The sequence below is a fragment of the Aspergillus udagawae genome, assembly GCF_001078395.1.
Source record: "Aspergillus udagawae IFM 46973 DNA, scaffold_4, whole genome shotgun sequence".
Classification (NCBI taxonomy): Eukaryota; Fungi; Ascomycota; class Eurotiomycetes; order Eurotiales; family Aspergillaceae; genus Aspergillus; species Aspergillus udagawae.
The window spans coordinates 3,585,300-3,597,164 of NW_025091267.1; the positions used below are offsets into that span (position 1 = coordinate 3,585,300).

Here is an 11,865-nt window from a genome sequence, read left to right on the forward strand (position 1 = left end):
GTCCAGTGAGAAGCGTCAGATGGGTACACGCTGCTGTCGTTCATCTTGCATAGAATGTCGTCAAATCATCAAGAAACTGATGCTTATTGCTCTGCATAAATGTAGAGAGTAGCCAGACTTCTTCCTGGTGCTGTCCAACCATCACTGCTGATCAAGAACTGAGGTTCGAGTTATCGCCGGCAATCGCATGGTCAATGTCAAAAAAGCAAGCATGGAAACTGGTCATCTCGCACTTCGACTTGTACCAACTGGCACTGCCACTGCCACTGGGGACTAGGAGCTGACGGAGGAGAGGACATGATCATCATGAGCTGCTGCACGTATAATGTCCAGTCCGCTTACCAAACATGTCGTCGCTGCGTGATGTCAATTTAGATTGTCTACTGTAGCACTATTGCTGATCGATTATTGATTCGACTGGGATTGTGCAATCATTGATGCAGACGCGCGCATGAGCAGGGTACCTTAGGCAGCCTGCATCATCCCTGCTCGCCACCGGATAGCTAGTAGAACGCCACAAGGTGCCTCTCTAACTTATCATAAAGAGGAACGATAGACCACAGGAACAGACATGTAAACGACAGGACAGGGTGGCAGCTGACGGTGGTTGCACAAGCTCTTTTTTTTTGGCTGTGCTCGCTCTTTTGGGCTTTTCGTGCTTGTTTGATGGATGTCAGAGCTGGATGCTCTCTGATCTGCAAACCAAGTACAGTGGTACGACATGAATATATATACCTATATCCTATCATAAGTACTTGAACCAACATGGACATTATGATATCAAATCATGTATCTGCATCATAATCGCAGGCATTGATATCAGCAGCAACCAGATGTAATGTGACCTATGAGGATTGACATTCGCTGTGCTTCTTGGGGTAGACTAGAACCAGCCCTTGCATTATTGCATATGAGTCGGGTCTGAAGCATTAGATTGTAGAATGATACCACTCGGCCAATGGAGTAGTGGGCACTCTCGAATCCAGAGAGACCGAGTATGCAGGTTACTTCTAAGCCTCGCTCATGCATTTCGCTTCGCAACTGGATATCAATATATATCCAGCAAGCGTCAGTTCTCTTTGCAGACCACATATATATATATATATCTATGACTAGCTTTTCACTTGTCAGCCTACCGCATTATCTCGGGAAGTATACAATAAACAAGAAGCTGATTACTTTCTCACATTTTCCCTGGAATCGGTTAATCATTCTTACGATCCTCGAATATGAGCAGCCGTAATTGTGTGCTCGTTCTATCTACTGAGGCTATCGTGCCTCTGATGATATATTCCTGTTCGAGTTGACCACGAAAGCCGATTTCAGTCAGTGACCTGGAAAATCCAACAGAAATAGATCAGGTCACTACGTCCATTCGGCCTTGCTATCTAGTCGAAATTATATGAGACCTTTCCATGGCGGGCAACCTGACACGGTAAACCCCTGGACTTTACAAAACTTAACAGATAACCAAGTCGAGCCAGTCAGAAAGTCCGCTTAGATGTACTCCTATGCATATGTGATGTGGACGAAGTAAGGGGTTAGCAGAGATGCTCCACAACAATCCGCAACACTGCGCAATGATGTAGATAGATATCTTATCGAAATGAATTATGTGTTCTTGAAACAAAGTTCCTGAAGAACCCCTGTTCATACAGATACTCTGATATGTGCACATTTTGCTGAAATGACTGCAGTTTATAGCGTAGTCGAAATGTACATATCTACTCGCAAATCGTGCTTTCTTTGACTTCAGGAGCGACACAAAAATCGGTATGAATAAAGTCACTTGAATCAGTGCTCCCATATAAGGCTCTACAGCGGCATGCTGAAGACTGAAGGTGTAGACAGGTACCTGCGAGGAAAATCACGCAACTCGAATCATCAGAACAGGTATGAAAAGCATCATCTCATCAATAACCAGGTGGATCATCAGAAATTCGGCCCAAAATGCCCCTGCCTAGCTTGTTTCCGTCACGGAGATGGTCATTAGATGATCCTCACAACCAAGCAAGACCGATCAACCCCACAACGGCCGCCACAGACGCAGCTTTCGGGACTGCAGAGCCAGCCGCTGCATTGTTGGTCGGTTGAGCGTTGCCGCCGGTGCTGGTGCTGCCGGGCTGCGAGTTACCAGTACTACTGCCGGATCCATTTGAGCTGCCGGCACTGTTCGTCGCAGTTGCGCTGATAGTAGCCGTAGCAGTGCTCAGGATAGAGGTTGCAGCAGCCGCGTTATAACTAGTAGTGGAAAAGGAGCAGGAGGTCAGGATATCGTATGCATCTGTACAGATATGTATCAGTTTCTATTCATGGTTTGTGAAAGGCGCATGGCATGCATAATCCCCATACCATTGTCATGGATCTCCTCGCGGTCATTGTCACGGTCATTGCCACGGCCATTGTCATTGCGAGTGTCGTTTCTGAACTGAGCGATGCATGCTTCGCAGAGGGGGACCAAAGTAGGTGCCTGGTTCCAGTCGCAGATGCACTTCATTTCGGCCCTGTCTTCATCGCGATGCGTGTTATCACACTGCTGGGCGATGCCCACCACTGGACCGCAGACGTCCCAGCAGCGATTAGGGACATCATCGCGGTCGAGCTCGGCTGCGAGCGCAATGTTGCTGGCGAGCATGAGGCCAGAAAGAGCGAGGAGTTGCAAAGGGCGCATTGTTGCTGGATTCGAGTTGTAGAAAAGGATTGGACTGATGGGACTGAAAGTAGGATTTTGTATATCTCTTGTGTTTGAGGAGATAGACTCTCCAGCGGATTTCAGCGCCATTTAATACTGATGCTGTCCATACCTCTGCTCGTGTCTTCCTTGATCGCCAGGCTCCAAAATCAACGATATCATCGCCCAGAGTCCATATCCCACAGCGGTCTGATCTGCCGAGAAATCCAAAATAGAACAGGTGAAGTGGTTGATCTGCTCCATCGGTCAGCTGCGAAAAAAACAAACGCGTTTCTAAGCCTCTCCAGGATTCATATGCCAAGCATCAGCATCATATCTGAGCAATGAGCCTGAAGATTGGCACAGGATATCCACCTTCTCTAGCATCGGAAAGCAGCTGCCTGGAATACTGATAATCCATTGATCCGGTTTATGCCAGCCAAGAATGCGTTCATCGCTGCTAGACGGGTAAGGCGGGGACTGCCGCCATTCATGACTGCAGATGAACCCTGGAGATAGTCAATGACCTAGGTTGTGATTGACCCAGAGAAACTAAAGAAGTTGTATGGTGTGGGTCAATTATTGTGGCTGCGTCTGCTATGAGTAATGAGTTGAGAGCTCAGAATCCAAAATCCCAGCATCGTAATACATCCAGTGCTGTCTTCGGTCGAGATGATCGTTGCAATGGATACCATAGTTGGAAAATGCTTCCAACTCAGCGGTCTTGGCTCCTGCAATCACTAATTCCTGCAATCACTAAACAGCGGAATGGATCATTACTCGATGTTCTGAGGTGCGACTGAGGAGTGTGTTGAGTCCATGATGCCATTCAAAGATCGCTGTTCTGTTTCAAAGATAAGTTATTGCATTAGAAGAAACCATGGACGACACAGCGATGGATTGAGAGAATCCCGATTAAGAATAATCAATGATGGGATAGGCTTCTACAGTGCTGCTCCTCCTGCATGCTCCTGCACAGGATTCGCAGCCCAAGGGCTCAAGGTTCAAATCAATGCAGATCCGCAACTGGGGTACTGCACAGCCTCTCCGCTATATATAGATTATTTCCAGTACAGCGATAATATCATTACATTTATGACAATCGTTTAGAGGGAAGGGAAAAAAGATGTTGCCTAGTTGAAAGAGACTTCTTCTGTGAAAGACGTTAGCCGTCAAGCGATGTTCTGCTACCATAGATGTAACATCAACTGTTGTTGAGAGGCATCAGGACTGATTCTACCGGATATCTCGGCGGACAAACGGCAGGAAAGCCAGTAGATTAAGGAATACCATACGGGAAGAAGCGCCCGTTGTCGTCTTGATACCTTGAAATTGGCCTCAAATGCACTTTTGTAGACGGAAAGATCGCTGAATATGTCCGTATCCCAGATGCCGGTTTTCTCCCGGCATCTTATCATGTTCTGATATGTTCGCATTCGATTAGATTATCGCTTTCAAGGACTTAGAGCGGAACCTAACTATGGCTTTATGCCCAAGAAGACTTAGATCATGATGAGGTCAAGTATATATGTGGACTATGCAGCATGATTGGCCAGGAATCAACAACCCCTCCGCAAAAACCACCGAACCCTACACAACTTGTTCCTCGGACTATCGGCCAAACCACCTCAGGATCTGGAAGTTCATTGATAATAGCCTTCGGAGCTGCTTCAGTGTTCAGTCCGTGCATACCATTGTGAATATTACTAGGTTTTCATGGCGCGAGCTGCCATCGGTAAGATGGCATGGGATAAATACATTCTGCGTTCGGTGCCAGAGGCACCGCCTGTTCATCTTCCGCTCTTCCTATACGGCACAGCATGGAAGAAAGACCGGACGGCAGATTTGGTGTACCAAGCATTGAGTGCAGGGTTCAGAGCGGTCGATACGGCTGCTCAGCCAAAGCATTACCAGGAGGATTTGGTAGGAGAAGGTATTCGCAGAGCGATTCAAGATGGATTACTTCGACGGGAGGAATTATACGTGAGTTGAAGCCTAAGTATGACGGCGTCTTGATGCTTGCTGAAGTAAGAATAGATTCAGACAAAATTTACGTCCGTTCAAGGGCAGGACCCCAATAAAATGCCCTATAATCCCAAAACTCCAGTGACAGAACAGGTTCATGCCTCGGTCAAGTCATCTCTCCACAATCTTCGCCCCTCAGAAGGCTCGTCGAGTGCTGAAGATGCTTACATTGATACGTTTGTTCTTCACTCGCCTCTGTCCACAATGGCTGAGACTATGGAGGCTTGGCTCACGCTTGAATCATACGTGCCTCATCGCATCCGCAACCTGGGTATATCAAACTGTACCTTACCAATCCTGAAGGAAATTTATGCTCGGGCGACGGTTAAACCCGCGGTGGTCCAGAATCGCTTCTATCCAGATACGCGATTTGACGTCCCCGTGCGCGCCTTTTGTCGGACCCACGACATCATTTACCAAAGCTTTTGGACTCTGACTGCCAATCCGGAACTAATCCGGTCAGACGCGGTTCAATCACTAGCGACTCAGGCAGAGATCAGTCCTGCAGCAGCATTATACTGTCTTGTCCTGAGCCTGGGTAACACAACTGTCTTGAACGGCACGACCAACAGGACTCGGATGGATGCGGATTTGGCTGCTGTTAGGAAAGTCACGCAATTCAGCAAGGACAGTTCCGATTCATGGCAGATGATACTGGAGCATTTCAAGAGACTTATAGGCGACGATGTGACACTGTAAGGAAGAAGTAGTTCATCTATCTGACTGTATTATCGGACATTCTAGGGGATGTATCGGAGTCCGTTTCTGGGATCATCCCTTGCATCGGGGTGCAAATACGCAGAGGGACATGGAAATCAATGGAAATCAATTGAAGCTTCTAGACCCGAAGACGAAACACAAAGGCAGCGCAAGACAGAGGAGTATGAGAAAAAGCTTCAGAAAAGTTGGCCGCAAATCTTGGGTCAAAGATATGCCTAAGGCCAGAAACAGTAAAGAGGGCCACTCGGTTCTAAGTTAGCGTGAGATGATTGGCCCGCCAGTTAATTGAAGTGGGCTGGCACTCTGGATAGGCTTCGGACGGGCAGTGCCAGTTTTGATAGAATAGTACCTAGTATATAGCAAATCGAGAATGACTCCCCCTTATGAGGTCTCAACTCGATTTCAGTAACACATATTCTGCAATCGTAGAAGCTCAGCAGCCTGAAAGATATTACATATCGACCTTAGAGCGGTCAATTTCTGCCTTTTGTGATGACCTCCAGAGAATTTTGGGTTTCAATGTGAAGCGGGTCAGCAACACGTGCTTTTGGCACTAGAGAGCTGACTCATCACAGAAGCCAATCAGCAGGCCAATTTTTGGGCAGTCAAAAGCAGGATTGACCTCATCCTCCACCGCCAAGCCATCTCGACAAGAGGGATTTGCCAGTTCGTTGGCCGTCTTAAGTTTTGCTGTTTTTCCTACCAAGCATTCGGCATCAACCTGGACGTTTTCCCCTCATCATACAGCCTTTTATCATTCTCATCTTGGTTGTACAGCGTCAGTTGGCATCGTGTACATCGTGCCTGTCCCCTTTTCCGACCCACAACCTCTGTTCGTCAGCAGACATTTGGCGCTCGCCGCGCTCGACCGCCTAGACGGGATTGTATCCAGTAGCAATACTGTCATTATCCTTGGGTCGTTGCGGAATTGTCTCCCGGTGCTTTCGTCTGCTGTCCATCGTTGCATTCAGAGCTGCGATAGGCGTCTGTCGCGTCTGTAGCGTCTCCGCCATCCATAACTCTCGTTTCCTGCCGTCAGCATCGCCGCCCTCATCCCGCTGTCCTCAAGTGTTCCTTGGTTCCCTCTGGGCGATAAAAAGACATTTACGATCGGGCTTTTGTTGCCATTATCCTGACAGGCGGTGCCACTGCGCCATTTCCTTCCACTCTCCCCGGCTACAAGTCCACCGAGCACTGGACAACCCTTCGAAGCGATTCACATCCTCTGGCGTCAAATCTCAGAAATCTTCAACGTTGCCCGTGGCCTGATTCCAACCAAAGAATACCGCAATAGTCGATCGAGCGATTACTTTCTGACCAAGCAGAGGTCGTCAAGTCTGTCGCCTGTAATGAGTTCTCAAGGTGTAACTCGCAAAAGACCTGCTCCTGGCACAACCCCTACTGTTCATCCCCAACTGAGCCCAATTTCGAACTACCCCGCCGCAAATCCTGGAGCTCAGTTATCGAATGATCAGTTTTTGCAATGGGGCCAGAACCCTCCCAATGTCATAACACCGCCCTACACTGACGCCGGTTCTTACAACGTCGCGCCTTATACGACAAATCAAGACGTTCCGGGAGCCACGGTCACCGCATCTAACCAGCTTGCTCGCCGACAGCTACCGAATCAGCTAGTCAATAGGGGTCGCGGTTATGAACAAACGCCGTCTGCTTACTCCGATCATAGCAGTGGCGCTGGAGAACATGGGGGATGGGGAGAAAGTCTGGATGAACTCTATCGGCGGGCATTGGTCGCAAAGAGAGAAGCGCAGGCAAAAAGAAAACAGATACCCCCGTTCGTACAAAAGTTGAGCAGGTATGCCACTACTGAGATGGGCCTGTCAAACACGATGCTGACTGCTGTCATTTTAGTTTCCTCGACGAATCGAAAAATACCGATCTAATACGATGGTCTGATGATGGAAACTCCTTCATCGTGTTGGACGAAGACGAATTCGCCAAAACGTTGATTCCCGAACTCTTCAAGCACAATAACTATGCTTCTTTTGTTCGCCAGCTGAATATGTACGGGTTCCATAAGAAGGTGGGCTTGTCCGACAACTCGATGCGAGCCAGCGAGCGGAAGAACAAGAGTCCCAGCGAATATGCGAATCCCTACTTCAAACGGGGCCATCCCGATCTACTGTGGTTGATCCAAAAGCCCAAGAACACTGCAGGGCAAGGCAGCAAGTCAGGAAAGGGGAATGTGAGAGTGAAGACGGAGGAAGTGGATGAGAACGAAAATGATGACTATGGTGAAGATGGTGCGTCCCGGGATGATCGTAACCGCAGTCGCCAACTATCTTTAGTCCCCGGAAGCATGATGCCCAAGGACCAACTTGCGGGCGTCTATCGGGAATTGCAAGCCATTCGGCAGCAGCAGCAAATCATTTCCAACACCATCAACAAACTGAGGAGAGAGCACGAACAGCTCTATGCGCAGGCTGCCAATTTCCAGGAACAGCATAACCGCCATGAGAATTCCATCAATGCAATCCTCACTTTCCTGGCCACGGTGTACAATCGCAGCCTCCAGGGACAGGATGGAACGCAGAACCTTGCCAATTCTTTTGCGGGTGTGATATCACAGGATCAAGGTAACGTGGTCGACGTGGTCGATGACTTTTCACTGAGCGCGCTAGGTGCGGCCAATATCAATAGCCCCAATGCACAGCGGTCGATGAAGAAACCGCCGTTGTTGCTCAAGGCTCCTCCGACAACTGAGCGTCACAATGGTCGTGCTACTACGCTCTCCCCCGCAGGTAGCACATATGATCGTTCACAGTCTCGCGCCCATAGCCGACAACCCAGCGTTGCTCAGGCTGGCCACGTCGAGGAGGTCTTTGAGACGAGCCCTTCGCAGAAAGATGCCACGACTTCGCAGAACCGACAGTATCCCCAAAGCGACATAATGTCTGTCATTCAAAATACGAATGCGCGGAATGGTATCCCCACGACTTTTGCTGAATTTCCCAACGTGCTTTCATCCCTCGAGACTTCTGGCGGTAATTCTCCACTCACACCGAATCAACGCGCAGATATGCTCCGGCTTATGGCCAACGAATCTCACACCGATCCAAATATTCCAGTGCCTTCCAACAATGCTTTGATGACTCCGACGCCTCCACCCATGCCGCATAATTATAATGGCCGTCTTGCAAATACTCGCGCCGAGATAGACAACTTGATGAAGATGCAAGCCGAACAAGATCGTTGTGTACAAAACTTAACCAATCTCTTGCAACCGCTTAGTCCCACCGGGACCATCCCGGGACTTGCAGGAGGAGAAAATGGAAGCGCACCCCCACCCGTGCTTGATCTTGACCAAATCTTCCATAACGACTATTTCACCGACATTGGAGACCTTGACCACAATAAGCCTAACATAGATTTTGGTGATACAACAAGCTCAGTACCCGCGCACGCACCGGTCGAGGCGCCCGTCACTACAGGCGCGGAAGACATCAAGGATGGAAGTGATCTGTTCGACTTCGACCAAATCCCCCCCGAGGGGGATCTTTTCGATACGTCGACCGCCCCGCAACAGCAGAGCCCCGCTTTCTTCAATGGATATGACGGTGCTGGCTATCATGCTGGCTCCGGGACAAACGGGCAGACTCCCATTGGCCACAAGAATCACAACGGAGATTCAGGGCGGATTGTCGAAACCCTCACCGACAGTGAATCAACCAGTCCCATCACTAACGTGGAAGAGGTACCACAATACACTGGCCCGGCTGGGCTCAATGAATCTCACGGAGGTAAGGGAAATGGCGGCAATGCGAAACGACGCAGGAAGGCTTGATGTTGCATGACATCTACTAACTTGGCTTCGAGTCAATGAAGAAAGCAAGGAGGTAACGGTATAAGCCAGAGACGCACGAGTTGAAACAGATCAGCAACGAGGAATCCCTAAGGTGTGGAATATTCGGTGGGCGATCTGAACTTTACGAAATTCAAGTCATGCGTTTCATGACACCAGATGGTGTCACCCTCTCCCATTTTACCGAGTTAGCAAAGTAGAGCAACAAAGTACTTTGCGGTCGATAACGGCACATAATGACGACTTTAATTTTTTTTTCGTTTCTTTCCTTCTTCGACTCATTTTATTCTACCCACATGAGCAACAACCTTTTTCATCAAGTTACGAAGTTTTGGGGCTGGATGATTTAGCCTGGAGGTTATCTCAGCGAGTTCATCTCAGAAAACGGTACGATGGGCCTTGGTTCTGGGGAGCAATGTTTATGCCTTGTGATATACGAGTGGTATTATGATCTAGTACATAGCAACCTTTCAAACACGGCAAATATACTGCTGTTCGTGTATATGCAATGTCCAACTATCTGTAAATTTCATGGCCGGTATTTCTATGGCGCCTCACTGCGCTGGTACAAGGCCCTTCTAAAGCGGATCCTTGGAAAGAGCGCCAGGTCTAAGGGTTAACGATAAGACTTCACTAGGATCCGTAGCTTGCGGGACCCATCGAGGAAACAGGCGATGTTGAGGTATACTTCCAGTTCCATTTGATTATCATTACATCAAGGCTTCTCCCTTCTCCTTCGATCCCATTCTTGATCGCCAACACGCTCCCGCTTGCGATCCCGCTCACGATCGCGCTCAAGGCCGCGTCGCCTCCCACCCACGAACTCCTTCTCTCGCTCCCGGGGATCAATCACAACAAGGGAGTCAACATCGTCCGGGTGCTCGCGCTTCCACCGCAGATCTTTGCCGAGCATATCCTTCCCGAAGCGGAGTTCGTGCGTCAACCAGCCGCGGTCGTCGGCGGCGGCGGCCGTCTCTGCGGCGCCAGTGTCATCCCATGACTTACACGACTGGCAGTTGGCGATGAAGTGGAGGTCGCAGAGTTGGGCCTCTTCGTCTTCGGGTTCATTGTTGGCGTTGGCTTGTTCGGAGGTGTGTTTCGTGGTGTCTGGGGCAGAGGCTGAGGCCGTGGCCGAGGCCGACGGCTTCTCGTGAGGGGCGGACTTGGCGTCCGCGCTTTCGAGCTTCGCTCTGAAGGCGTTGAACATGCGCAGGGTTTCGTCTTCGGCGGCGCTGCTGAAGCCCGTCACGCCGTTGGTGCTGCTGCCGCGGCCGGCGCCGTTGACGGCCCCCGGGGGTGGGCGTTTGCGGCCGCGGATGGCGGTCTCTGGGATCATGGCTTCCAGGGCGGATTTCTTGCGGCCGGTGTCTGCCGGGCCTGTGGCGACGGTGCGCCGCATCGAGGCTTTAAGGTTCTCGATCTCGGCCTTTGTCCGTGATAGGATCGACTGTCGTGCTGGAGGCGATTGGGGTGGGGAGCGAGCGGGGCTTTCAGGGTTGGGGAGGGGAAGCTGTGTCAAAGGGTCTGGAGTCTTGGGACGATGTTTGCGCTCGGCAGAGGGGGCTCGTTTCGGGGAGGGCGAACGAGGGCGCTTCCGGTTCTGCTGCTTCGCATCTGGTGATGTCCTCTTCGGTGCGTCGTCGGCCGGAGGGATCCCGGCGTCGACGACTAGAGTCGGGTTGAATTTGGGCTTCGACGGCCGCACAGGGACATCTTCGTCTCCTTCGTCGCCGCCAAAACTCAACAGCGTCTTGCCCCCTTTCGCCTTCTTCTTCTTCTTCGCCGCAGGCTTCTCCTCGGCAGTCGACGGCGCAGTAGCAATCGTCTCCCGCTTCTTCAACTTCCCGGCAAACGGGCCCAGCTCCCCGACCTCGCACGAGACCACCTTCACAGGGTAAACAGGCCGCTCCGTCCCCTCCACGCGCTCCGCCTCCGCAATCTTCAGCACGTTGTAGATACTGTCCCCCTCGACGCGCCCAAACAGCGTACACTGCCCGTTCAACTCCCGCTCCGCGTTCGCTAGTGTGATGAAGAACTGGCTCCCGTATGTCCCGTCCTCGCTCTTCGCCATCCCCACCAGCCCGCGCCGGTTGAAACGCAATCGGCTATGTAGCTCATCCCGCAGCACGACCTTCTCGTTGGGATCACGCGCTTCCGGGTCGTATTCAAATTCGGGATATTCATAGATGGAGGTTCCCCCTGAGCCTGTGCCAGTCGGATCGCCACCCTGCACGATGAAGTCAGGGACGATGCGGTGGAAGATTGTGCCGGCGTAATAGTTGTCTAGGCAGTGTTGGAGGAAGTTCTTGCATGTGAGTGGGGTTTGGTTGGCGAAGAGGGCGATGTGGATGGGGCCGAAGGTGGTGTGCAGCGTGGCGGATGCGGTGGGCGGGGGCTCGGTGGTGTAATGCGCTGACATGTTGTATTTCTAGGTATAGAATAGGTGGTCTGTAGGGCCAGTGAAGTGGTTTCTTGTGATCTCAGCTCTAACAGTCTGGAGCCGAGCGGATTGAGCTCTACAGCCGTAGCAGCTCCAGTTGAGATGAAATTTCAGGCTCAATCGATGTCTGTTGAGTGCAAACATGCATAGACTTCTAATGCATAATCCGAGTAGCCTCTGAAGTTG

The 11,865-nt window shown here is 50.6% G+C and overlaps 4 protein-coding genes across 4 annotated transcripts; 2 read left to right on the plus strand and 2 right to left on the minus strand.

Moving 5' to 3' along the window:
- Positions 1-2,000: 2,000 nt before the first annotated feature.
- On the minus strand, positions 2,001-2,671 carry Aud_006621 (putative GPI anchored protein; the record flags this gene model as incomplete). Its single annotated transcript, XM_043291520.1, has 2 exons — positions 2,001-2,284; positions 2,353-2,671. The coding sequence occupies 2 exons, from the start codon at positions 2,669-2,671 to the stop codon at positions 2,001-2,003; spliced, it is 603 nt and encodes a 200-aa protein (XP_043147455.1).
- Positions 2,672-4,387: 1,716 nt separating this feature from the next.
- Positions 4,388-5,395, plus strand: Aud_006622 (putative aldo-keto reductase (AKR); the record flags this gene model as incomplete). Its single annotated transcript, XM_043291521.1, has 2 exons — positions 4,388-4,654; positions 4,709-5,395. 2 exons carry the CDS (start codon positions 4,388-4,390, stop codon positions 5,393-5,395), a joined length of 954 nt encoding a protein of 317 aa, XP_043147456.1.
- A 1,370-nt stretch (positions 5,396-6,765) lies between these two features.
- Aud_006623 (heat shock factor family protein) lies at positions 6,766-9,221 on the plus strand (the record flags this gene model as incomplete). The annotated part of the gene is made up of 2 exons (XM_043291522.1): positions 6,766-7,232; positions 7,289-9,221. The coding sequence occupies 2 exons, from the start codon at positions 6,766-6,768 to the stop codon at positions 9,219-9,221; spliced, it is 2,400 nt and encodes a 799-aa protein (XP_043147457.1).
- A 733-nt stretch (positions 9,222-9,954) lies between these two features.
- On the minus strand, positions 9,955-11,658 carry cwc27 (putative peptidyl-prolyl cis-trans isomerase; the record flags this gene model as incomplete). Its single annotated transcript, XM_043291523.1, has 1 exon — positions 9,955-11,658. One exon carries the CDS (start codon positions 11,656-11,658, stop codon positions 9,955-9,957), a length of 1,704 nt encoding a protein of 567 aa, XP_043147458.1.
- Positions 11,659-11,865: the final 207 nt, after the last annotated feature.